The 27,158-nt window shown below is 49.5% G+C and overlaps 1 protein-coding gene across 1 annotated transcript in view; it reads right to left on the bottom strand.

The window, feature by feature from the left end:
* Positions 1-19,297, bottom strand: part of pcsk5a (proprotein convertase subtilisin/kexin type 5a) — a 58,114-nt gene extending 38,817 nt beyond the window's left edge. Inside the window, exons 1-18 of the mRNA XM_030085552.1 lie at positions 19,148-19,297; positions 15,219-15,323; positions 13,470-13,607; positions 13,218-13,361; positions 12,853-12,929; positions 11,967-12,055; positions 11,700-11,872; positions 11,384-11,590; positions 10,297-10,397; positions 10,120-10,223; positions 9,659-9,779; positions 5,980-6,156; positions 2,635-2,771; positions 2,441-2,557; positions 2,234-2,336; positions 1,536-1,726; positions 1,333-1,417; positions 504-607 (exon numbers count right to left, since the gene is read on the bottom strand). Coding sequence (XP_029941412.1) covers positions 504-607; positions 1,333-1,417; positions 1,536-1,726; positions 2,234-2,336; positions 2,441-2,557; positions 2,635-2,771; positions 5,980-6,156; positions 9,659-9,779; positions 10,120-10,223; positions 10,297-10,397; positions 11,384-11,590; positions 11,700-11,872; positions 11,967-12,055; positions 12,853-12,929; positions 13,218-13,361; positions 13,470-13,607; positions 15,219-15,323; positions 19,148-19,297 — 2,323 coding nt within the window. The remainder of the gene's footprint in view (positions 1-503; positions 608-1,332; positions 1,418-1,535; positions 1,727-2,233; positions 2,337-2,440; positions 2,558-2,634; positions 2,772-5,979; positions 6,157-9,658; positions 9,780-10,119; positions 10,224-10,296; positions 10,398-11,383; positions 11,591-11,699; positions 11,873-11,966; positions 12,056-12,852; positions 12,930-13,217; positions 13,362-13,469; positions 13,608-15,218; positions 15,324-19,147) is intronic.
* Between the last annotated feature and the right edge of the window lie 7,861 nt (positions 19,298-27,158).

Here is a 27,158-nt window from a genome sequence, read left to right as displayed (position 1 = left end):
CCACAACACACTGCTGCATGACCACAACACACTGCTGCATGACCACAACACACTGCTGCATGACCACAACACACTGCTGCATGACCACAACACACTCCCACACACTGCTGCATGACCACAACACACTGCTGCATGACCACAACACACTGCTGCATGACCACAACACACTCCAACACACTGCTGCATGACCACAACACACTGTTGCATGACCACAACACACTCCCACACACTGCTGCATGACCACAACACACTCCCACACACTGCTGCATGACCAAAACACACTGCTGCATGACCACAACACACTGCTGCATGACCACAACACACTGCTGCATGACCACAACACACTGCTGCATGACCACAACACACTCCCACACACTGCTGCATGACCACAACACACTCCCACACACTGCTGCATGACCACAACACACTGCTGCATGACCACAACACACTGCTGCATGACCACAACACACTCCAACACCAGCACCACCACCACCCTGTCCTACCTGCGCAGGTGGCGCAGGCCTGGTGGCAGGGCTTGCAGGAGCCGTCCTCCTCGTCGTGGTAGGAGCCGGCCTCGCAGCTCCGCTGGCACCGGTTCCCATGCAGACTGCAGAGGGCGGACAGCATGTGGCACCATGACACACTCAGCTAACCATGTGACGGCGCCGGCAGTGAGTCAGTGGCCTCGGACAGCGCTGTGCGACGGAGTCAGTGAACCTCCAGCTGCACAATACGCTCCGGCTCGCCGTGGTGATGGCGCTCCAGACTGGAGACACTGCCGTCACTCGGAGTCAGGTCCTGGTGGCTGTTTTTGCAAATAAGTAACCTTCTGTGCACCTCGCATAGAAACACTTTAATCCATTGTGGACAAATGTGAAAAATACTTTCTTCAGTTCTCAAATATCATCAATTCAACTTTAAGTAATTTTTTTTGCCTCGAAAACGTCCAATTAAAATCCTCATTCTGAAGGTTGACCAGGTTGTGTGGCTCCAGAGGCCCTGGACTATAGTCTTATAGTGAACTAGAGTGAGCCGGTGGTCAGACCCTCCCACACCGGGACGGGCTGAACCAAGGAGGACCTGCAGCGGTACAGCGACTCCGGCTGTTAAAGGTAACGCTCCCGCTGCGTCTACCACTGAGCGCATCATGATGGACATAAGTAGAAAGTAACTGAAAACTACACTCCATCCACTCTTTGTGTTCCACTTTTCTAAAGCATATTCAGGCTGAGCACATGCAGACATGCAGTTTCACCACAGGTGACCTGGATGTGGAGACGCCATCGGTCTGGGTCCGATGGACGGAGAGCCCCGCCAGTCCCGGCGTCTCACCTGGAGCCGGCTCGGCACTCGGTGCAGATGCTGAGGGAGGAGCACTTCCAGCAGTTGTCACTGCACTTCCTGCACATGTTGAGATCTGTGAGGAAACCAGACAGGAACATCAGAGCCCCTCCTCCGTCCGGCTCAGCGGCAGTTCCACGGCCGGCTGCTGCTGAGCGGCGCCGGGGTCACCGGAGGAGGTCTCCCGTCCGCACCGTGGTCCAGGTAGGAGTCCTCTGCACAGGCGGGGCTGCAGGTGTTGGCCCCCTCCGTCAGGTGGTGGCCCGGCTGGCAGGAGCTGCACTGGTCGCTGCGGCTGCCCGAGCAGCTCTCGCACGAGGAGTAGCACCTCTTACAGCGCCGGCGGTCGGCCCAGAAGCCCCGGGGGCACTCCGGCACGCACAGCCTGGCGCAGAGAGGGGGGACAGCGAGACGCGCGGAATCACCTTCCTCTCTGCAATACCAGGTCCAGGGGCTCACACACTTCACACACACGCGCTTCATCACCGGTGCCGTCAGTAACATTACGTCATGTAACGGAGGTGGTGCCATGTAGCCCCGCCCACCATCCTGGTTCAGCTCAGTTTGAAAGAAAACACTTGCCCAAGATGGTGCTGATGGTTCTCCAGCCCTGTTCCTGCAGAACCCCTCCCAGCATGCTCTAGCTCTCTCCCTGCTTCAGCACACCTGACTATAATGGTTCTGTGCTCAGCGGCGAGGGACTGTGGCGCCGCTCTGCCGGTCCGTCCCCCTCAGCACCCTGCTGTGTGCGTGACTGACACTCCTGGGGTAACCAGAGTGACTTCCTGCGGCGATGAGCCTGCTGGAGCATGCTGAGGTTCTGACGCCTGGAGGAGCAGCTGGGTCACGAGGCGGCCGTGCTCCCTGGGCTCAGGCTGCGTAACGCTCTGACCTTGTGTTGTTCTTGAACTTGAGGAAGAAGTGCAGGCATGTGACACACTGCCGCGGGCCCGGGCCCTCGCAGCCGTCCTCGCTGCACTCGGGGTCGCAGGGTCCTGCAAAGTCACACAGCTGTCATGGCCGCCGACCGCCGCGGACTCGGCTTCAGAGAGCCGCCGGAGAGGCCGGGCGCTACCGGGAGGCGGCGTGCGGTCCTCACCGCTGTACTCCTCCGCCGGCTCCGGGTCGGCCTCGGCGGATCGGGCCCGCAGACGGCGCTCGGGCCGCGGCTGCTCGGCGGTTCCATAGATCACCAGCGACCATTTGTGCAACGCGCCTGCGAAGCGACATGCAGGGAGATTTCAGAGGCCTGCACCGCACCCGGTCAGCACAGGCAGAAGAGCCGGGGCGCACCCGCCTCCCCGCCGCCGCTCCTGTCACGGGAAGCATCCTGGACGCTCAGAGTCCACGGCCCGGCCGCCCGCTCCCCCCAGCAGTGAGCCGTCAGGAAGTCCCAGTCCTGGAATCCCTCCGGCGAGCCGTCCAGAGGCCTGGACCCAGCAGGACACACACACACACACACACACACACACACAGACACACACACAAACCATTTACATTCAGGTGAAAACGCCACATTTCACTGCAGCTTCTCGTTGACACTGCAACGTTCCGTTGCTCCACTGCTCAGTGTTGTTGGTTGTTTTAATAATGAAACCAGAGAGAACATGGAGAACAATACACTCCAAACACTAACAGTGGAGAACATGGCCACAAACTTATGTTGTTTTAATACACTGGTTTTCACTTTCCAGAACAGTCAAAGTTGCTTTCTGATGGGAGCTGCATTCACAGCCAGGAGGCGCTGCCATTCTGCACCATCAGCCCTCCCACCTCCACCACCTGCATCCGCCCTGGCCTCCTGGTCAGTGCTTAAAGGATAAGTATGGCTTAAGCAGTTTTCACGTTGTTTATGGAATGAAGTAGAACAATCTCCTCACCCAGAAGGCTTTTCTGATCCGAACAGTGCTTCAGGAGAAAGTTAGATCCAAAATCGAGCGGCGCACATCCGTATACTGTTAGTAGACGGGGCATCGGTAACGCGGCTCCTAAAGCGGCTTCAATCGTCCAAAAACTCATTAGTTTCACCAATATTTCACCACGGTCCGCTCAGCCTCTCCTCCACCACAGCCCCGGGTCGCCAGATTTGTCATATAAGCAGATATATGTTCGACTGCTGCCACTGGCGGCGGATTCTTTTATTAACGGTGCTTCAGCATTCCAGTTTTCCTAAACGGACTCTGACATCTACCTCCTTCTTACCTAAACTGCACTTTGCTGACTTTTATTTTTTTATTTTTAATTGCATTAAACAACGTGAAGTTAGCAACATTTGTTCTGTGAATTAATATGTAAATATATTTGTTATTTCATGCAATTAACATGATTTTTCCCCCTGTGACGGAGGTACCAGATCTGCCCATATGGAACCCGGTGTTGCAATACAAGACCTCTCACACAGGGGTTGTTGACGTTGTTGCTTCTCCAGCTAGTTTTATGAGGAGCAGCGTCACGATGTGGGCTCCTACCAGCAGGTGGCGCACTGAGCCTCCCACACAGCTCCACAGCGGAGTCCACCTGCTGAACAGGTGTGGATCATTAATGCAACACCGGCCAAACAGGCCAAGCTGAGACTGGCAGCGACTCACGTCTCAACTCTGAGAGCAGGACGCCCCCTGCTGTGAGTCCAGCCGCCACGGAGCCCGCATTCATCTGGACTCAGTCTGTTGTGGTGCTGCTGAGCATTTTAATGAAACTGTCTACGTTTTAGCAAAGACCAAACTGTTACTGCTGAAAATGAAAGCAATCTCAACATAAAGCCAATTTTAATGAAACCTTGCGGTGAAATGTCCAGAGTCTTGTGAGCTGCTGCATTCTGGGTGTTTTTCTGAGCTCCCCTGACAGCATGGCTTTGAGGCTGATGCTAGTTAGCTCATTTTCATGGCAGATCCCTGATATCTCGGCTCGCTCTCAGGGTTCTGTTGGGTCTGCTACTCTTAAGAAACATGTTAAAACAAAATAAAAAGAATTATTTGTTTGGTGGTTTGGCTGAATTGAAAAAAACAAACAAACATTAAATGTACTTTAAAGCCAAGACAGAGCGGTTTGACGTCCCTCTGGAGGAAACGTGTCGCGGTCCAACACTGCTTTAAAGGCCCCGGTGGCTGAAGCTCTGTTGGGGTATTTCTGGAAGCGTGGACTCCTTTCAAAGGACGACACCGACTGCACTGAACCAGGAACGAGTGTTCCCAGGAACCAGTCCAGTTACTGTTTGCCTTGAAGCGCCGTGTGAGCACCGCTTCTATCAGCCCCCCTTAACCGGACGGAGTGCCAGTCTGAGGAGTCTGTGGAGAGGACGCCGCTAATTAACATGCAAATAAAAATGTCAGCATATGGTTGGGTGGGGGGGTGACTGTGGCGTTGACCCCCCCTCACCCCTCATGGACAATTTCAACAGTGTTCAAGACTCTTTATATCTGATAAAATCGGTTCATGTAAATGTGAAGCTATGAAAAATCACCATCTCTTTCCTGTTAAAGATAGTCTATCAAGTACTGCTGTCTGCACAAAAACAAAAAGCAAAAAAGCAATTAATGTCTATTAGGTTACTGTGGTCTGGCGTAAAAACCTTTATTCTGAACCTCTGATCCTGGTCCTGATCCTGGTCCTGGTCCTGGTCCTGGTCCTGTGCTTAACCACCGTAGTAAACAGTAGTTCTGCACATGCTCACTAGACGGACAATAAGAACAATGTTTTGATGCAGAGTGTCATGACTTCCAGTCCAGATTGTCCTGGTCCTGGTCCAGATTCTGCTGGACTTGGTAGTTTTAGGCTGCTTTCGTACCAAGAGAGTCCAGGGCTTGGTTCTCTCCCGCTGCACACTGAACTCTTGAGAGCGGACCATCGACGGACCAAACACACAGACAACGTCATGCAGTACAGCAGCTGCTGGCTCGTGGCTCGTGGCTGACAGCGAACTACAAACAACCGTGATTTATAGTCTTTTAACCATCTATCAACGAGCATCTGCTCTCCCTTATCCCCCCATGTCTGACCTCTGACCTCCAGACAGTTTCTAGCTCTTTCTTGGAGCGTCTGCTTCTTCTGCCTGGCGCTGTTGGTCTGGTTTCTCCTGCTATTGAAACACAATGAGCTCCGCATGGCGTGCTCTCACTGCAGCTGCTGGATGGTCCGCATGGAGACCAGGCGATCTGAGCGGACCACAGTTCGCCTGAAGGATCCGGGTCTGAGATCAAACAGAAATGAGCAGGATTTTCCCAGAAAGTCCTGATTTGCTCTCAGTCTGGATTTTACAGGGCTGGTGTGGAGGGGCCCTAAAGCTGGACAGTCACTGCGACAACAGTCCAGCCTGGTGTTCTGTCCAAAGGAAAGGCTGCGTTCTCCACTGATAATGTTCAGAGTGTATTGTTCTCTGTGTTCATTGAAAACATTCTCTACAGCACCAACTAGTGGAGCAACATGAGAACTACCTGCTTTCAGTGTTTCTGTTTCAGTCTTGAAAACGTTGCTCTGTAAGTATGAAGTGTTTTTGAGAGAATATGAGTGTATTCAGAGTCAGTGGAGTGAGCGGGACGTTCAGGTGATCGTGGTTCTGGTCCTTCCTGCCGCTGTTCGCTCTGGAACCGCTGAGCGGAGGTGTTCTTCCTGGACCCCGCCCTGACGGACGCCCTCTGATACCTGTTAGCCAGCAGCTCCGACACGGTGCCTGCAGGCGAGGTGAGCCAGATGGACAGGTCGCCGCGGCGGCGGTGGGCCACGCTGAGGCGCGCCACCACGTGCTCCACGAACGCCACGGCGCCGGCGCAGCCTGTGGACTGGTGCACGGACGTCAGCGTGGAGCCGGGGTGGAGGACCCTGACGTGTGGTGGAGAGGAGGTGGGGGGCAGGGGGGCATGATTACAGTGATCACAGTGGAATCAAAGAGGAGGAGTCCAGTGAAGATGTTCAGGAAGCTTCAGCCACTCGCTGCTACCCTGTACCAGCACCACGGCGCCTGATTCATACTGATTCATACTGCAGCTGCACTATACTGCACCTGGAAGCCCTGCGTCACACTGAGACACCTCCATCCGCCGCTACATCACCTCCATCCGCCGCTACATCACCTCCATCCGCCGCTACATCACCTCCATCCGCCGCTACATCACCTCCATCCGCCGCTACCTCCCCTCCATCCGCCGCTACCTCCCCTCCATCAGCGCTATGTCACCTCCATCCACCGCTACATCACCTCCATCCACCGCTACCTCCCCTCCATCCACCGCTACCTCCCCTCCATCCGCCGCTACCTCCCCTCCATCAGCCGCTACATCACCTCCATCCGCCGCTACCTCCCCTCCATCCACCGCTACCTCCCCTCCATCCACCGCTACCTCCCCTCCATCCACCGCTACATCACCTCCATCAGCCGCTACATCACCTCCATCCGCCGCTACCTCCCCTCCATCCACCGCTACCTCCCCTCCATCCACCGCTACCTCCCCTCCATCAGCGCTATGTCACCTCCATCCACCGCTACATCACCTCCATCCACCGCTACCTCCCCTCCATCCACCGCTACATCACCTCCATCAGCCGCTACCTCCCCTCCATCCACCGCTACATCACCTCCATCCACCGCTACCTCCCCTCCATCCGCCGCTACCTCCCCTCCATCAGCGCTATGTCACCTCCATCCACCGCTACATCACCTCCATCCACCGCTACCTCCCCTCCATCCACCGCTACATCACCTCCATCAGCCGCTACCTCCCCTCCATCCACCGCTACATCACCTCCATCAGCCGCTACCTCCCCTCCATCAGCCGCTACATCACCTCCATCCGCCGCTACCTCCCCTCCATCCACCGCTACCTCCCCTCCATCCGCCGTTACCTCCCCTCCATCAGCCGCTACATCACCTCCATCCGCCGCTACCTCCCCTCCATCCGCCGCTACCTCCCCTCCATCCGCCGCTACCTCCCCTCCATCCGCCGCTACCTCCCCTCCATCAGCCGCTACATCACCTCTATCAGCCGCTACCTCCCCTCCATCAGCCGCTACATCACCTCCATCAGCCGCTACCTCCCCTCCATCAGCGCTATGTCACCTCCATCAGCCGCTACCTCCCCTCCATCAGCCGCTACATCACCTCCATCCACCGCTACATCACCTCCATCAGCCGCTACCTCCCCTCCATCAGCGCTATGTCACCTCCATCAGCCACTGGGTCAACACTACGTTAGCTTCAATATCCTCTAAGTCAAAGCTACGTCAGCTCCAACAACCACGTGTCAGTTCTACACCACCTCCATCAGCTTTTCCTTCTACAGTCCTCACAACACTGAGCAGACTGAGGGACCGAGCTGGTAATGAGTCAATCAGTCAGAATTTAATTATGTTTAGCAACCAGTATGTACCATGTAGCATCTAGCATGTAGCATCTAGCATGTAGCATAAAGCATCTAGCATGTAGCATGTAGCATGTCAAATCTAGCATGTAGCATCTAGCATGAAGCATGTAGCATGTAGCATATAGAATCCAGCATGTAGCATCTAGCATGAAGCATGAATCATGTAGCATGTAGAATCTAGCATATAGCATTTAGCATGTAGCATGTAGCATCTAGCATGAAGCATGAATCATGTAGCATGTAGAATCTAGCATGTAGCATTTAGCATGTAGCATGTAGCAGGGCTCAGAGCAGTTGAACCACTGAGTAACTTCTTTTTAACTCTGACGCTCCAAATGTCTCTGATGGTGAAGTTTCTGATTAATTTGCTAATTAGGTTTCTGGTAAACACACACACACACACACACACACACACACACACACACACACATATGTGTATATATATATATATATATATATATATATATATATATATATATATATATATATATATATATATATATATGTTAGGGCTGTCAAAAATAACGCGCTAATTGCATTAATTAATTTATGTAATTAATCTTGTTAAAATTTTTTAACGCAGTTTAACGCATGCGCATCATGACAAGCCTCATCTCTACCAGCGGGTGGCGGTAGTGCACCCGCGTGGAATGCAAGCTGCCTGCAAGCTGCCAGCAACCAAAGAAGAAGAAGAAGCCTCACCTCAGCCTGACTGATGGAGAAGCTTTTCCGGCTCTACAGACTGTTTATCTGCTCCTTTATTACGGATTATTTAGAGAAAATTAAGCACATACACTGTCAGTACATTATCATTAAGTATTAAAGTTTTTTTTAGCCTTTTTTTCTGTTTCTGAATCGCGGGGGCGGCGCCGGAGCGATTAGTTACTTTGATTTCTGTCTGCAGACCTTCTCCTCCCTCCAGACAGTCTCTCTCTCTTTCCACGAGTTTTTCACTCTTTCCGTGTCTTTCAGTGGAGCCATCAGGCTGGAGCTCCGTCTACTTTCACTTTTACCGTCATGTTTTGTCTGCTGCGCGGACCCGAGCGAACAGGAATTCATGACGATTTTTACGTCACGTGGACCAACGCGCAACGCACACCCACATGGACATGTGAAGCTGGACGGGCAGCAGGCAGGAGGCAGAGGAGGCCTGGCGTCAATTCATTTATCAAAACAGAAGAAGAAAGCAGTATGGAGGGAGATAAGCCGGCTGGCCCCATGGATTCTACTTGTTTGATTAAAAAAATGTTGAAGCAGTTTTCTGTTCTCCACACTAAAAGGAACACTGGCTAAGAATGACCTGTTTAATTGTGCAAGAAAAAAGTGTGGTATCTCTTAGTTTTACTTTTCTTTTGGTACTACATTTGTTACAGACCTGAAAATGTAACTCCTACTTTAGAGGGACTGCAGAGGGAGCGCTGCACACACACAGACACACATTATGGTGTGCATGTTTTAGTTTTTTGAATATTTATTTTATTTGGAGCCTTAAATATAAAACACATCACATGTTAAATATATATAATCATGTCCTGTCGCTTTTTTGTTAATGCAATACAGGAAAAAAAGGGTGTATTTTAGACATAGTTGGAAATTGCAATTATTTGTGATTAATCATGATTAATTAATTTGTAAGCTGTGATTAATCTGATTAAAAATTTTAATCATTTGACAGCCCTAATATATATATATATATATATATATATATATATATATATATATATATATATATATATATATATATATATATACACATATAGAATTCACAGTCTGCCCTCACTTTGTCATAGTCATTGACTTTAGAGATTCTTCAGACCGTGGTCATGGCTCGTCATCTCTTGCTTACTGGGACGCTGCTGACAGACTCGTGGGGCGGAGCTTCCTCCCAGTACCCAGTGCATTGCGGGACTGGGTACTGGTACGGGTCTGGCTATCGGTGGAAGCTCTGATGGGAGTGGGGGTACCTGCTGGGCTGGATGTCGGCCTCCTCCTCGCATCGGTGTTGTGAAGGCAGCGGTTCCCAGCGCTCGGCCTCCGCCACCATGGCGCCGGCGTCCAGCAGGCCGAAGCCGTACAGGTGGCTCACTGACAGCAGCACATCCCCCAAACACACAAGCAGCACATCAGCCGGCGCAGGAGGAGTGCAGCTTCTGAAGATTCCCTGCTCTCCTGGGACCTGGTAGGCGTTTATCGCTGCTCTGCTCGCAGGATCTCATTAGTCTGTACGCTCGCTGCTTTATAGTTTCCCTAAAAAGAGCTGAGAGAACATTTACTGAAATATGCTTATCAAGCATAACTTCTCTTTGCCCACGTTCTCCGTTATGAGATTCCAGAGGATTCTACCTGGAAGATGGCATGCTGGTATTCATTTTCTCCAAACTAGCGGCAAAGTCTTAGAAACTGAGCGGCGGTGGGAGGGCAGTACCTTTGTGACCGGCGCCGTTGACATGCCAGTCAGGGGCCCGGAGACGATGAGGTCTGGAGGTCCGGACGATGATGTGCTGCACGTCCCTCCAGGTGAGCGAGGGGCTGCGACAGGAAACACCACTCAGCGGCTGGTCGCGCCTATCGGTCTGAGCCCGTGGACTGGAGAGGGGCTTACTTTGCTTCCAGAGCGAGAGCGATGACTCCGGCGGCCACGGAGGACGACTGGACCGGCCCCGGACCGGCCCGGCTGCAGCTCCGCCCCGGCCCCAAGGTCACCTGTCCGGGACGGAACGCCCTGTAAGGCCCCTTCAGACCACAACGGTCTGAAAACCATGTCTGGTTAAATGGACCAGGACAACATGGACTGGGACCAGGACCAGAATAAGACTGGGACAACATTCTATCTGAACTAAACCCGGAACTAAACTCGGATCATCTGAACTAAACCCGGATCATCTGAACTGAACCCGGATCATCTGAACTAAACCCGGATCATCTGAACTAAACCTGGATCATCTGAACTGAACCCGGATCATCTGAACTGAACCCGGATCATCTGAACTGAACCCGGATCATCTGAACTAAACTCGGATCATCTGAACTAAACCCGGATCATCTGAACTAAACCTGGATCATCTGAACTAAACCCGGATCATCTGAACTGAACCCGGATCATCTGAACTAAACCCGGATCATCTGAACTAAACCTGGATCATCTGAACTGAACCCGGATCATCTGAACTAAACCCGGATCATCTGAACTAAACCTGGATCATCTGAACTAAACCCGGATCATCTGAACTAAACCTGGATCATCTGAACTAAACCTGGATCATCTGAACTAAACCCGGATCATCTGAACTAAACCCGGATCATCTGAACTGAACCATTTCATCACACAGACTAACTGAATTAAAGTCGGACTTGTGAAATAGTGAAAATACAAATACCAAAGATTTGTCAGGCCCTGATGCCCAGGAGGAAATCCTTACACATCATTCAGCACTACTGAGCTGAAAGACCATGTATTCATTAAAATGTACTTTAAATATGATTGACAGTCTGTTGGGCTTGAAATATGATAAAGATACGGTTGAAAAGCAAATTAAAACAGTTTGAATATGAATAAGACAGAACACATGCTGGGTATTTTATACTAGAACACAGGAGTGAACCAGACTTTCTTGGTGACTAGAAACTGTCGCTCGTTCGGACTCGACTCGGCTTTTAACAGACGCGTTGTGCAGTTGACGGCGTCTCACTGCGTCCCGGTCGTCCTCGCCGCCGGAGGCCGCTGCCAGCGTGGCGGCGCAGCGCTCCAGGTCGTCCGGTGGGTCTCCGCCGGGACCGCCGCTGCTGATGGAGATGGTGTAGATGCTGTTGCTGTACCCGTCACAGGAGCAGTGGTCACCTCTCCGCCCTCCGCTTCCCGAAGCCCAGACGAACACAGAGCCCCGCCCGTTCCGGCCCTGATCCATTCGTCAATGATATTTATGATGAAGAAGAGAAAGAAGACCGTGGAGTGAACCAGCAGCTGGCAGCAGGACGGAAACAAACACAAGGCGATCACTCTCTCACTGCTCGAGCGCCGTTCTGGAGAGCCAGACGGGTCAGAGGCCCGGGCCCCCCCAAAGTGGCCCCGTCGTCCTCGGGCCCCCAGACGGACAAAAAGATGTCAATATGGTGCGTTCCGAAGCTCAGGGCCTGGGCCTCCACCCGGTCCGTCACGTCTCCGCCCAGCATGCGGATGCCTGGCGCACACACACACACACACACACACACACGGCTTGAAGGACCTGACCTCCACCAGTCCTTCAGCTGCGTGGCCCCGCCCCGCGGACTCACCGCCGATCCGTGCATTGAAAGACACCCCGACGGTGCACACAGAGTGATTCGCTGCTGCAGCAACCAGTCCTGCACACTGGGTCCCGTGGCTTCGCAGGAAAGGAGGAGAACATCAGAACAGGAGGTTAGATGCATATGCATGAGGCAGAAAGACGCTCTATTTCCGTTACATCAAAACCAGCGAGAAGACAGAATTCAGACGGGCTCATCTGCATTTCCATATATGCATGTAATTACTGGGGGGAATGGAAAGCAGAAAGCAGAAAGCATTAATCAACGCTGGAATGCCGCGTTGGTAGAGGGAGCTGCAGAGCAGCTGCAAATAGAAACCTGCAGGCCAACGTTAAGCTGAAAACACCGTTTTTAGCAAATCAATTCAAAGTCAATAAAAAGTCAAAGACAGAGAAAGAAAAAGCAGCGTTTTTAGAAAAATAAATAAAAGTCAGTAGTTTCATGAGTATATGGCAATGCTCTGAAAACAATGTCTGTTCATATGGAAGCGGAGGAAACTCTGAAAACCAGCGTTAGCATGTCAGGCTAAAGGTCAGCGCTGTTTCTGTAATGAAACCACCACGTGCACTAAACAGGAGAACACGGAGAACAATACCCTCTGAACATCAACAACAGAGAACAGTTATTTGGACAGGACGCCATGTTGGATTGTTGTTACAGTGACTGTCAACTGTAAAACTACCGAGTCCAGGAGAATGTGGACTGGAACCAGGACCAGCAGAATGTGGACTGGAACCAGGACCAGCAGAATGTGGACTGGGGGTCATACTCTCTGAACGCTGCTTCAGTGTGGACAGACCCAGAACGCAGTGAGAGATCCGTCTTTTCCCTGGCACTGCTGCCGTGTGAAGGCTGGGAGATTAGAGGTACTCACAAGTTGGCAGCGTCGCTGGAATAGTCTGGAGACGGGTCTGGGTCTTGTCCATTCACATCATAGCTGGCAGAAGGATCCTAAATCAGACGGGTAGTAAGCAGCAGCACATAACGGGATGCCAGCAGCTATCTATCTCCATTTCATCAGACGGATCACAAAGAGCATTATTCACCGGTCCACTTGACAGCTAAGTGAATCAGACGTCTAATGTCCATTCCAATACTCTCAGCCGGCCTTTTCAGACCTTTGGCCCAAAAGCTTCTGCCTGCAATATCTGTCTCCGCTCTTAGTGGGAGCGCTCTGCCAAATTGCTTATGATTAATGTCCTCTTCCCTGAGAGGAGCGTCCCATCCCAGGACACTTACATAATTTGGCTTCAGATCCGGATGCTCTGTCTCAATGCCATCATCCAGGACAGACACCACCACACCCCTCCCAGAGTACCCCCTCCTCCAGGCCGCCGCCACGTTCACACCAGACCGGCAGCCGCCCGACTCGCCGCCGCAGCGCTGTGGGCAAATATTGGGACGTCTGAGTTAGCATAGATCAGGGTCTATTTTGGGCTTGTGTGTGTGTTTGAGAGCCGAGCTGAGTGGAGCGGAGGAGACGTGACTCACGATGTACCGCAGGCTGCTCCACGCCGGCTGCTGGGAAAGGGGGCGGCGCCCGGCCTCAGCCTCAGTGGAAAAGATGCGACTGGATCTGGAGCTCCTCTTTGCTCTTCTCAGGACCTCCTGCTGCTGCAGCCACTCCACCTGAACAGGAACCACAGGACGTCTGTGCGGCTGCACTGGAGTGAAGGACGAGTCTGTCCTCCTGAGGCCTTCACAAAGGCTCCACACAGAAGTACAAGTGTTCCTTCACCAACTGACTACAAGAGAATGAAGCCAAGACTGCAGGAGCAGCTTTACATGAACACGACCATGGAATCGGACATCGTTGTGTTGCTGGTTGGCATGGTTACCACATCCAGGCCACAGCAGCCAATCGGTTTCACTCAGTAGCTGACGACTTCATATGGACTGAACACCATCCATCCTTCATCCATCCATCATCCATCATCCATCCATCCATCCATCCATCCTTCATCCATCCATCCATCTATCCATCCATCCATCCATCCATCCATCCATCCATCCCTCTATCATCTATCCTTCATCCATCCATCCATCCATCCATCCATCCCTCTATCATCTATCCTTCATCCATCCATCATCCATCACCCATCCATCCATCCATCATCCATCCTTCCATCATCCATCCTTCATCCATCCATCCACCCATCCATCCTTCATCCATCCATCCATCATCCATCCACCATCCATCCATCCACCCATCCATCCCTCTATCCATCCATCATTCATTCATCCATCCATCCACCCACCCTTCATTTATCACTCCATCTATCCATTCATCCTTTATCCATCCATGTAAAGGATCATTTGTCTTCTGTTCCAGTACATCTAGTATATTTTACTCAGTAAACGTTCTGAATGTGTTTTCGAGCTTTTGTGTGAACTACCTTGTAGTCGGCCTCATCATGGGTCAAACAGCTGTTATCTCCTTCAGATGGAAAGGACACTTTATTTTTCTGGCTTGTGTGAATATTGTATCTGAACTTCAATCATCATTTCAATGCAGAGTGAAGTGCGTCATCATGTCAGAATATTGTGTACACTGAAGAAAAAAACAGCCACCGCTGGTTCTTTGTTTCAAAGTCTCATATCTGTCCAGTCTAATTTATTGCTTTTTGCTCAGTTCATACAGTTTAGCGGTGGCAATATAAGGTACAAATCACAGAAACCTGGATAACTCTAACCCCCATTACATCTTAAAGACCATCTAAGAGGATCAGGAGTCGTTTACAGGCCAACAGAGAGGTATAATCTCGTCAGCTGGTCCCGAGGGCTCCACCCGGTTTGGTTTGAGTGGTTCACCTCCAGTGAGAGGTGACCGGGAGGCCTCCTTTTCAGATTTCATCTGAACCAGTTCCTCTCAGTGCAGATCACCCCGAACCCGACCCCTGCAGGGAAAACTGATTTCAGATGCTTGTATGCAACATTTCATTGTTTTGGTCAAGGACCCAAACAGTTTCCTCTCAGTCAGGTAGAGCACTGTTGCTGTTTTCAGCTTCAGACTCCATCCTCACAGCACCACCTGGGTGGGTGGGGGGGTTGGCGGCTCGGCCTTGATGAACGGTGAGCTCGTGTGCGTGTGCGTGTGCGTGTGCGTGTGTGTGTGTGTGTGTCTGTGTGTGTGTGTGTGTGTGTGTGTGTGTGTGTGTATCCAAGGGTAAGTCAGTGGACATGCTGCTGATTAATAATCCAGCAGAGTCTCCCAGCTCCCCTCATATCCCATTACAATACCTCTGTCTCCTTGGCGATGGCGGCGGTCACCTCTTTGTTGCCGGCGGTGGAGCGATTGGCCGTCCCGCGGTGGAGGAAACTGTAATAACTCCTTAGGTCTCCAATCTGGTAACACAGACATCAAGTCCCCCACATTAATCAGCTGTGGAAGGTGTTGGAGGGCGCCGCCCATCCCGGTCAGACTCCAAACAAGCTGCTAAATTATGGAGCCACCTTTCATCAAGGTGGTCACCTTACACCTGAGGTAGTTTTTCAGGTGAGGGCAACCTGATCCACACGGACGAAGACGCTCCGCTGCTCGGGTGTGTTCTCTGCACATTTTCTTTGAAGGTCCCATATCAGGCCAAATTCTCCTTCTAATGGTTTTCTAACAGTACTAATCAGTGTCCCCACCGCCTGTGAAGAGACTCTGGAAACTCCCTCGCCTGCTCTTAGTGAACAGACATTTTCCCTTCATGAAATCATGAGGGGAAAACCTTCCCTCTGCGGGCGGAGCCCTGCTTTACTGAGAGACTGAATAATTTCAGTATGATGTGAAAGACCACCAGTTAACCTCACTCCGGTCTCACCTTGGCTCTGGTATGGAATATGATATTTCAGATATTTCGGATATGTGCAAAAATGTCCCTCACACCCTGATGGAGTCCTACTGGAGCTGTACTGGAGCCATACCGGAGCCATACCGGAGCCATGCCGGAGCCATACCGGAGCCATGCCAGAGCCATACCGGAGCCATACCGGAGCCATGCCAGAACCATACCGGAACCATACTAGAGTCATACCAGAGCCATGCCATAGCCATACCGGAGCCATACTGCAGCCATACCAGAGCCATACCGGAGTCATACCGGAGCCATGCCAGAGCCATACCGGAGCCATGCCGGAGCCATGCCAGAGCCATGCCAGAGCCATACCGGAGCCATGCCAGAGCCATACCGGAGCCATACCGGAGCCATACCGGAGCCATACCGGAGCCATGCCGGAGCCATGCCAGAGCCATACCGGAGCCATGCCAGAGCCATGCCGGAGCCATACCGGAGCCATGCCGGAGCCATGCCAGAGCCATGCCAGAGCCATACCGGAGCCATACCGGAGCCATGCCGGAGCCATACCGGAGCCATACCGGAGCCATGCCAGAACCATACCGGAACCATACCAGAGCCATACCGGAGCCATGCCAGAGCCATACCGGAGCCATACCGGAGCCATGCCAGAACCATACCGGAACCATACCAGAGCCATACCGGAGCCATGCCAGAGCCATACCGGAGCCATACCATACCCATACTAGAGTAATACCAGAGCCATGCCATAGCCATACCAGAGCCATACTGGAGTCATACCGCAGACATGCCAGAGCCATACCGGAGCCTAATTGCAGTCATATCGGAGCCATACCGGAGTCATACCAGAGCCACACCGTAACCATACCGGAACCATACAGGAGTCATACCGGAACCATACCGGAGCCTTGCCAGAGCCATACCGGAACCACACGGTGACTAATGTGAGCCGACCACACTGATTTTAATGACTACTGATAAACACTGGAGCCGCACCAGACCGAATGTGAACCCGGGGTTACAGTTAGCTAGCTAGTGTTAGCTACTTGGAAGTAACCGTAAGGTCCTATGACCAGACTAAAGCAATACACTGAGGCTCACAGTATTTCTAACTGACCATCTTCAGGAGCCTCTCCTTCTGGTTCAAACTGGCTGGACCACATCGTGATAAATCTACTGTCAACATGAGCACCTCGTCCAGCTGTTGTGGACCGGCTGGTTTCTCTGTTAAATAGTGGTGACTTCCTGTAGCACCCCCGTTGCTGCTAGCAGCAGCTAATAGTAGAATGACACCCCTTTCCCACTGCAACTAGTGGGTTGACCCATGTTTTCGACCCGCTAACAATCAGCTATTGACTCCTGTCCCACCACCTGCAGACCCGCTGATGGTGTCCCACGTTGATGACATCATCAGTGCAACGGAGCACAGCGAAGGTAAACAGTGGACTAGAATTCAGTCTCCATTACCTGTACACGAATCTCCTCTTCCCCACGGACCAGGAGAAACTCTCTGGTCTCGCTATCTTGCCAATGCTGGGTCATCTTGACGAAGGAAATCTCACGCTGTGTCCAGAAACAACAACTAGCGCGCTAACGTAGCCACGCAGCGTCAACGTCATCACTTAAGTCCCCAGATGTGTCCCTCCCACTAAAAGCCGATAGTAGCCGACCCGTTTAAAACCCGGGTCGATGCAGGGTTGAACGACCCAAAATGCTGATTAAAGCCTTTCACACTGCCACGAGGAGCCGGGTATTAAAGGGTTTAAACGGGTTTTTTGGCCGGTGGAAAAGGGGCTTGAGACTCGCAAAAGGCAGGACACTGAAAGTTCCCAACTGATGCTGTTAAACATTCCTGGCGGGTTTTTAACATGTCAGCAGAGGAGGTGTGACCAGTTTACATCTGAAACACACACAGAGGCATGTTCTACGTAGAACTCACTGCAGGACTTTGGGACTGGCTGCCATTCAGGACCAGGGCTGATTTGGGGAAATACTGTTGTTTGACGAATGGCGCCTTGGTGAAGCAGTGGAGGAAGTGCAGAATGTGGGTGTTTTAATGCCGAGCGGCTGGCCGTGTAGCTGCCACTGCTGCACTACTCTCTGTGACGGACTGGATGAAGTCGGACGTTAATTCAGCCCCTGGTGGCTCTGCTGGATGGATCCAGCTAGGTTTTTTTTTTTTTTTTTTTCATTTAACGTTGATGCTATAAACCAACTCTATCGCAGCGGTTTTCACTTTAAGTGGCTCTTTCTGCCACATATTACCTGCAGTGGACCAAATAGCTACACGTTCCATTAGAGCGCCCGTCCAGAGGGCGGATGTGCACAGTTTTATAGGCCTGGGCTCCATAAATCTGATTTATTTATCTGTTTTTTTTCTTCTTCTCCTGTGGGTGTATTGATAACTCTGCTCTGATTGATTTCTGCTTTTATTGGCTCAGTGTAAACCAACTCTTTATGACCTTGATTTAAACAGCTATAAAGCGCTGGATCTCCGTTCTTTGGGGTTTAACTGTTAACTGATAGTTAATATTATATGGTCAAGTGAAGGTAAGAAGAGAGAGGAAGCGTTTTCTGCTTCAGAGCTTTTTTGTACAGACTTCTCATATAGAAACATTTTTTAAAAATCAACCTGGGAACCCCAAACGGAAAACTCTGGTGCAGTGGTGGAGACGAAGCTGATGTGATTAAAATTAATATTTTAACTCAGTTTTACACTTGCTCAGCTGTCATCAAGGCCTTCTTCTAAAGGATAGCGCTATTACATTTTTATCATAATCATCTATTACTGCTGTAGCAATTATTTTCAGGGCTTTTTCTCACTTCTTGAACAGAAATTCCCGCCGTTGTCTCTTGCCAGACAGTGAATCAAAGGTTTAATGACATTTATTGCACTCCAGCATACATAGCCAATATATCCTCCTCCACTCCCCCTGATTCTCTCTGTATTTATACAGCGCAATGGAAAGTGAGGCAGCTGGTTAGAAGAACACTGTAGATTTGTCTGATTAAAACCAGCTGTTAGAGTCAGTAAATGGAGGCGAGTGGCGAGTGCAGTGACACAGGTTCTTCCAGTACTGCAGTACAGTACTGGAACAGGTCAGTTCTAGCACCGATCAAATCACTGTATTAACAATAAGCACACCCCCTGAGGCATTGTGGGATTTGACCCTGCAGACAATTACCATTTACACAAAAAGGATTCTCATATTAATGATTCATTTTGAGCAGATTTAATGGGATATACTGTATTTACAGATATTTTTTGGGAACATGAGAAGAAATTGCTTTACCTGAAAAAAAAAAAAGGAAAACCCGCCCAGTAGGCTTTGTGGCTGAAGTTGCTTCGTGTTGGAGTCAACTCACCTGACCCAGGTTAACGAATCCATGCTTGTCTGCCATCCTGTCCACAGACTCGGGGTCTCCTCGAATCTTCATCGCCCACTCATTGGTGTAAACGGCGGCGTGACAAACCTGGAGCAGAGTTCCCATCCACAGCACGAGGCTGGCCGCCATTACTGCGGGGATCAAACGGCTCCCACCAATTAGACGGCGTGGAAAGAGCCTCTCATGGTAGGAAGGAGCAGCTTTTGGCGACGGCGGTCTGCAGCACCTGAGGATGGTTACCGGCTGGAGCTCAGGGGCAGCTCACACCTATCTGATTACTTCAACATGGCAGCCAGAGATCAGTTACAGTCTGTCCTTTACAAGGAGCTGACCTGGAGCTGTGACGGCTCCCTGTCTGCATAATTCAATATGAAGGCCATGATCCCTCTGTGTGTGCCAGTCCATAGAACCTGGGAAACGTTACAGGGATAAAACCCTCTAAAAGTCTAAACCATTTTTAATGACATGTAAAAACACACTGGCCCTCATTTATAAGTGGAACGTATGGCAGAAAAGTGGCCGTACGGCCATTTCCACGCTAGGATCAGCATTTATCAATATGGACGTGAGCGTACGGTCACATCTCTCCACAGGCCTGACATCCTGGAGTTCGAGTCAGTGTGGATTTGTAGTGCAGCAGCAAAACCTGGCGGAGCGTGAAAATGAAACATGTAGTGAAGAACAAACAGCCACATATTCAGGACAGAGTGAAAAGTAAGAGAATGCATGACAGAATATCTAAGAAATTTCCCCGGGTGGGATTAATGAAGGACTTTCAACTTTCAATCATCCAGCTGGTCCTCCTGCCACGGAGCAGGAGGCTCTGTCTGGGCCCAGCGGGGGAGGGGGGCCTTGCTCTTTACCCTGGAGCCACGAGAGGACCTGAAGAACCAGGGACCAGCAGAGCCTGGGTCCTGGGTCTGGCTGTTCACTGCCACTGTGATCTTCTTCTGTAGCTCCAGGTTTTATTCTTCCAAAGAGCTCGTCCTTATTTACCTCCACTTCAGATGATGGTGGATCAATTTCCAGCTCAGAAAAGTTTGTTTTCTCGCCAAGGTTGCTCCTCTGTGTTTGACCTCGGTGGGCGGGGCTTCTGAAACATGAATATTTCAGGGAGTGACATGTTAATGAAGATCGATCATCCACCATATTTATCGAGACTCTTTTCCATGTACTCCAGTTTCAATGTTTAGAGTGTATTGTTCTCTGAAATGTGTGTGTGTGGTTTCATCACTAAAACAACACCAACTAGTGGAGCAACATGAGAACGACATGGTTTTCAGAACATTGCCATGAAATGACACTGCCTTCTCTCTTGTAATGTTGTTCTGTAAATGTTCCTAATGTTCTAGTCAGAAATAAAAGACAGTAGACTGTAGCGCTTCAGCGGAGCCGTGGGTTCAAATGCTGGATGGGGTCTTTGTGCATGGAGTTTGCATGTTCTCCTCATTCATACGTTTGTTCCCACAGTCCAAAAACACACCTGTGAGTGTAAATTTCCCCAAGGTGTGAGAGTGAGTGTGTGCATGGTGTCTCTGGTGGATTTACCCTACCGCTCCTCCGGTGGCGGGTTCCAGTCCCGGGGAACCGGACTTCACGCCTCAGTCGACTCGAGCTTTCAGGTTATGTGAGAACAAAGGAACCGTTGTGATGTGACCACTCCTCTGTAATTCACACTCATGTTCTCAGGTAGACGCCGATCACACACTGCCTCGGCCAGACTCATCCTGAGCCCAGAGCGTGTGTTCAGTAGCCCGGAGGCAGTGTGTGTGTGTGTGTGTGTGTGTGTGTGTGTGTGTGTGTGTGTGTGTGTGTGTGCGCCTTTCCTTTTCAGCACCACAGTGGTCTGCATTGTGAGACCAGATCCTGCATTTGGGAGGTTGCGGCTTTACGTGGGTCAGTCTCTGGCAATCAGGACAGAAACAAGAAGACCATCAAGAGATCTTTGAACTTCAGCGGCGTAACGCTCCACAGAGGAGGAAGAACCCAGCAGCCCTGGTTTCTAGAATGTGACTCACTTCAGTATAGCTTCACGTAGACAGTGGCTGCTGCAACAGTCATTTCTGGACAGTTTTACAAATAGAACGGTAGATGTACGGCGACGCTGAAATACCAAGCATTTTACCATGTGGCATACTATAAACTACTAACATTTAGCTGCAAAAATACAAACACCGTTTGTAATAATTTACACTTTGGTATCTTCAACAAACTCAAAGGAGATCATATGAAGCACTAACAATCATTTCATTTTTTTAGATTTAGTTGTTTATAAAGTTCTCTGTACTGGCGTTGGTGTTCTTGATGGCAGATGGCGGTCCGGGCCTGCAGGCTTCAGATGGAGGAGCTCTGCTCTGCTGCATGGCGGCCTCCCCTCGGCTGCAGCCGCCCTCTGAGCACCGTCAGCAGCCGTCCTTCAAACAGCTTCACGCCAGTCCAGCTGCGATTCTGGTCCGTTTTAAATTCCAGCAGTTTATTCCAACAGAAATAATCCCAATCAGAGGGAGGACTGAGTGGATCTTCCTCCTGGACCCGACACTTTCTGCAGAGGAGCAGATTTTCTTTTTCAGCACATTAAATAATGATATATATATATATATATATATATATATATATATATATATATATATATATATATATATATATCTACACACACACACACACACACACACACACACACACACACACATACACACACACACACACACACACACACATATATATATATATATATATATATATATATATATATATATATATATATATATATATCTTAAACAAACCATTTCAGATTTGTAAAGATGATTGTGAAAAAATTAGTGTTTCCCCAAACCCCCCCTGACAACATGAGTTTGAGGCTAATGCTAGCTAGCTTATTAACACATTCAGGATGTTCATTTCAGTTGAGTCTGGGAGCACCGTGTCGGCTCTTTGTCATGAGATGTGACCAAGACTCACCACTAGGATCGTTCTCATATTCAAACTTATTCCACAGTCCTGCATACACTCAAACACACAATCTGCGGCCCTGTTTCCATCATGTTTCGAGTTAAAATGCAGGGTTTCAGTAAAGTTTCACTTTTACGCAGCAATGTTTGAATCTAGAGTTTTTCTTGGCATTAAAAAGTGATATACTGTAGGTTGGAACTAGTGATGCACCGAAAATTCGGCCACTGAAATTTTTTGGCCAAAAGTTGAAAATACACTTTTGAGCCATTTTCGCCCGAAAAATTTCAGTGGCCAAAAGATAAAAATCACCAAAACAACATGGCCGAAAATAACTGATGATGACGTGGCGGTAATGCTAAAGCAAACTTTTTAATGCTTCATGTCTGCTTTATTAATGCCTCAAATCAGGTTTTAAAATGTATTTAACTTTTTACAGTGCGCATTTCAGCAGCGTACCTCTCACTCACACTCCGCGCACTCGTTTCCCTGATATACACGCACACACACACCAACACACACACAATAGTTGTATTATTAACCATCAATAATAATCAAGACCATATTAAAATTAGTAAAATAAGTCTCCCCGGCTGCGCACCAGGACGGACACCCCCCCACACGGTCCGTCCTCACCCTGCTCATTTGATTCTGGGACTGCAGGCTCCACAGGACAAAGGTATTTATTCAGAAAATATATTTGTTCTAAAATTCATTTTTGGAAACGAGAAATACATGGTTTGCTGTGCTTTGATGGAGGAAATAATATTTTACCTGAATCTGTAATATGCACCTCTGGAGACGATGCAGTGCTCCTGCTGCCGTGTTCACTGTTGTGTTGAGATTTATTATTACATTAGTTTATATATTTTTTTTTACACCATTTTATGTTATTATTGTTTAGTTGTAAACTGACAGCAGCCTACAGTAATTCTCTACCTGGAGGTGACGCGTGAGCGCTTCATGCGCCACTGCAGGTTCTGCTGGACTGTACAGCAGCCGGAGGTCGATCGGGCATTTTTGGGGCAGCAGGATTACATTTTCTTTGCTGTTTGGCCCGTGGCTGTTCTGACTCTGATTCAGAACTTTCCTCCTCTTCACTCCAGTCAAGATCGCTGATGTCCGACACGTCTCCGCCATCCGACTCCCCCTCACTGACCTCCTGTATCATTGCTAAAGCTTCTTCCACCTTATATCTCTTCATTATGCCTCTTTTTGTTGTCTTTCTTTTGGGATTTGGTTGATATTTTTGGCCGTCTGTCTGATTGTCTTCTGTCAGAGCTAGCTCCCTGTTCAGATGCCGCATGTGAACAAATCAATCGCAGAAAAAAAGCCCTGCGAAGTGCGTCTTTTTTATCAGTGGTCTGTGAGATGCTGTTGGCCTTTGGAGGTATAAATGCTTTGTAATATTAAGTGTGTCATTGTTAGGACCTTATTTGCTTCAGAAAAAAAAACTAAACAAGACACATATTTAGGAAAAGTCAAAGAATTAGAGGACAGGGGAATTATTTTCAACAGATTTATTTGAATTATAAAGTCTTGGCTGTTCTAGTGTTAAAGCGATACTTCAACATTTTGGCAAATGGGCCCATTTAGCACAATTCCTGAGTCATTTCGAACAGCATACTTACTTTTTTGTGAGGGCGAGCTGTTGTTTATTCAGAGGCGAGTCGGGGAAGGTTTTCAGGACGGACACAATGGAAGTGGATGGTATTTTTGTTCCCCCTCGTCAAACTCATCAAATACACAATCCAACAACCCCAAAACACTTTGGTGGACACGTTATAATCCACACATTCACTACGCTGTGGAACACCAACAAATAATATTATAGCGTTATGACACTGAAGAAAATACTGGGAACTACTTTTTCTTTTGAAATCACTACGCCCAGACGCCATGTTTAGTAAGTAGTTCCGTCTTAGCAATCTTCAAAAAAACAACTCAGTCTTGTAATTTTGCATTAATATTCCACAGCGTGGTAAATGTGTGGATTATAACGTGTCCACCAAAGTGTTTTGGGGTTGTTGGATTGTGTATTTGATGAGTTTGATGAGGGAGAACAAAAATACCATCCACCTCCATTGTGTCCGTCCCGAAAACCTTCCCCGACTCGCCTCTGAATAAACAACAGCTCGCCCTCACAAAAAAGTAAGTATGCTGTTCTAAATGACTAAGGAATTGCGCTAAATGGGCCAATTTGCCAAAATGTTGAGGTATCGCTTTAATCACCGATGTCTAGCCAGCTAGTGAAGTCCCCCATTGCTTCCAGCGCCCGGCTGTCGGCCGGCCGCCGGCCGCTCTCGGCGGCATAGCGTGCGGACTGCCAGCCGCACGCCGTGCTCTCCGGTCGGGAGACTGGAGGACAAACTGTGGTCATGGTGACTGACGGGTTCGACGTGGAGGCCGGTGTTGTTTGCCGTTCTGTTTGAACTGGCTAGCTTAGCTACAAGCAAGCAGAAGTTGTTTACTCATGTGATCACGTTGCAATGAATTATGGGAACTGTAGTCAAGACAACGGACTGACAGCCGGGTGGTCTTTATTACAGTATTTTTCGCAAAAAAGGCACACCACATTATAAGGCGCACTGTTGGGTTTTGAGAATAGAGGCTTTTATGTGCGCCTTATAGAGCGGAAAATACAGTAGGTTAAATGCCACAGACAGGAACTTTTCCTGTCCTGTCCTAATCGGATGCAGTGATTAATCTGATGAGTCTTTTAAATCATTGCTGAAAACCCACTTCTTTTCACTGGCTTTCAATTCAAGTTGATTTTAAGGCTTTTTGGTATTGTAATTTTATCGTATTAGCAGTTTTTGCTTTAGTCTTGTGTTTAATGTTTAGTATAGTTGACCTTTTATTATATAATGGCAGTTTAATAATCGTGGAAAGCACTTTGGGACAGTATGTTTCTGTTTTTAAATGTGCTATGTAAATAAACTTGACCTTGACCTTGACCTCGATGAACCTGATCATCCCTAAAGAATATTCCTGAGGAATACAGGCTAATAATTATTCATTTCTTTCAGTCTTTTGGCTTTCGGTTTTCGGCTTTAATTTCCTCATTTTGCGGTTTCGGTTTTGGCCAAGAATTTTCATTTCGGTGCATCCCTAGTGGGAACTGACATATTTAGGGAATATTTACACAACTGAATAGCCAGGTGAATTGTTTACACGGCAATGCTTGAAGGTTCATCATTTTTGAGTTTGAATTTCAGAAAAGTTTTGTTTCATACAGCAACTTGTTGAACTGATATCAATGTCGTTTCACTGTTGGGCCATGAATTTGTAGCTGTTGGTTGTTTCTGTGATTGTATTGTATTCCATTCCTTCTGTCCAACTGAATACATACAATGTGAACCACAGAAAATCCCAAATCCTTTCATGAGTACTCAAGGCTAAAAACCTAATTAAACACACACATGCTGCAGAGAACAGTCACCAACAACACTGGAGAACACAGAGAACAACACACTCTAAACATTAACAATGGCGAACACAGACATTCATACGGACAAAACACCAAGTTGGATTGTTATTATGGTGACTGTCAACTCTAAAACTACCAAGTCCAGGAGAATCTGGCCTGGGACCAGGACCTGGAGGATCTGGACTCAAAGTCATCACACTCTGGAGGTAAGCAATGAGCTGATATTCTATCGACTGCCATTTAATAGTAATATTAATAATCATTCTTTGGTTTTATATATCATCTTTGTGAATTCAGGGTCACTTACAGTGACCTTGGTTTTTCATTCTATACTGAGGGGTGATAAGTTATGTAGCCACAGCTGCCCTGGGGTAGACTGATGGAGGCCTGCTGCCAATCTGCACCACCGGCCTTCCACCTTCCATCACCACTCACTCTCCCACGTATCCAACCAGGCCTCACGGTCTCCATCCAGGGCCTGACCAGGCATCAGCAAAGCAGTGGGACCTCTTCTTCATCATTATTTCTTTCCTATGACCAAGGAGCACATGGCAGTAGCTGTATTTTCAACAAGACACTGAGAGATCCAGGCTGAAGGCAAGACACTGAAAGATTCAGGGCTCCAGGCTGAAGGCAAGACGCTGAGAGATCCAGGGTGAAGGCAAGACGCTGAGATCCAGGCTGAAGGCAAGACGCTGAGAGATCCAGGCTGAAGGCAAGACGCTGAGATCCAGGCTGAAGGCAAGACGCTGAGAGAAGAGATCCAGGCTGAAGGCAAGACGCTGAGATCCAGGCTGAAGGCAAGACGCTGAGAGATCCAGGCTGAAGGCAAGACGCTGAGATCCATGCTGAAGGCAAGACGCTGAGATCCAGGCTGAAGGCAAGACGCTGAGATCCAGGCTGAAGGCAAGACGCTGAGATCCAGGCTGAAGGCAAGACGCTGAGAGATCCAGGGTGAAGGCAAGACGCTGAGATCCAGGCTGAAGGCAAGACGCTGAGAGATCCAGGCTGAAGGCAAGACGCTGAGATCCAGGCTGAAGGCAAGACGCTGAGAGATCCAGGCTGAAGGCAAGACGCTGAGATCCAGGCTGAAGGCAAGACGCTGAGAGATCCAGGCTGAAGGCAAGACGCTGAGAGATCCAGGCTGAAGGCAAGACGCTGAGAGATCCAGGCTGAAGGCAAGACGCTGAGAGATCCAGGCTGAAGGCAAGACGCTGAGAGATCCAGGCTGAAGGCAAGACGCTGAGAGATCCAGGCTGAAGGCAAGACGCTGAGAGATCCAGGCTGAAGGCAAGACGCTGAGAGATCCAGGCTGAAGGCAAGACGCTGAGAGATCCAGGATGAAGGCAAGACGCTGAGAGATCCAGGCTGAAGGCCAAGACGCTGAGAGATCCAGGCTGAAGGCAAGACGCTGAGAGATCCAGGATGAAGGCAAGACGCTGAGAGATCCAGGCTGAAGGCAAGACGCTGAGATCCAGGCTGAAGGCAAGACGCTGAGAGATCCAGGGCTGCAGAATGAAGGCAAGATGCTGAAAGCACATTTCAGGTGCTTATTAATTTGCCTGATTGGTATTGATGGAAGTCGACACGTGATGTTTTTCATTTTGTTCTCAC

This window comes from Salarias fasciatus, assembly GCF_902148845.1.
Source record: "Salarias fasciatus chromosome 7 unlocalized genomic scaffold, fSalaFa1.1 super_scaffold_4, whole genome shotgun sequence".
NCBI lineage: Eukaryota > Metazoa > Chordata > Actinopteri > Blenniiformes > Blenniidae > Salarias > Salarias fasciatus.
The sequence above is the reverse complement of the archived record's forward strand: the minus strand, read 5'-3'. Positions and strand labels throughout refer to the sequence as shown.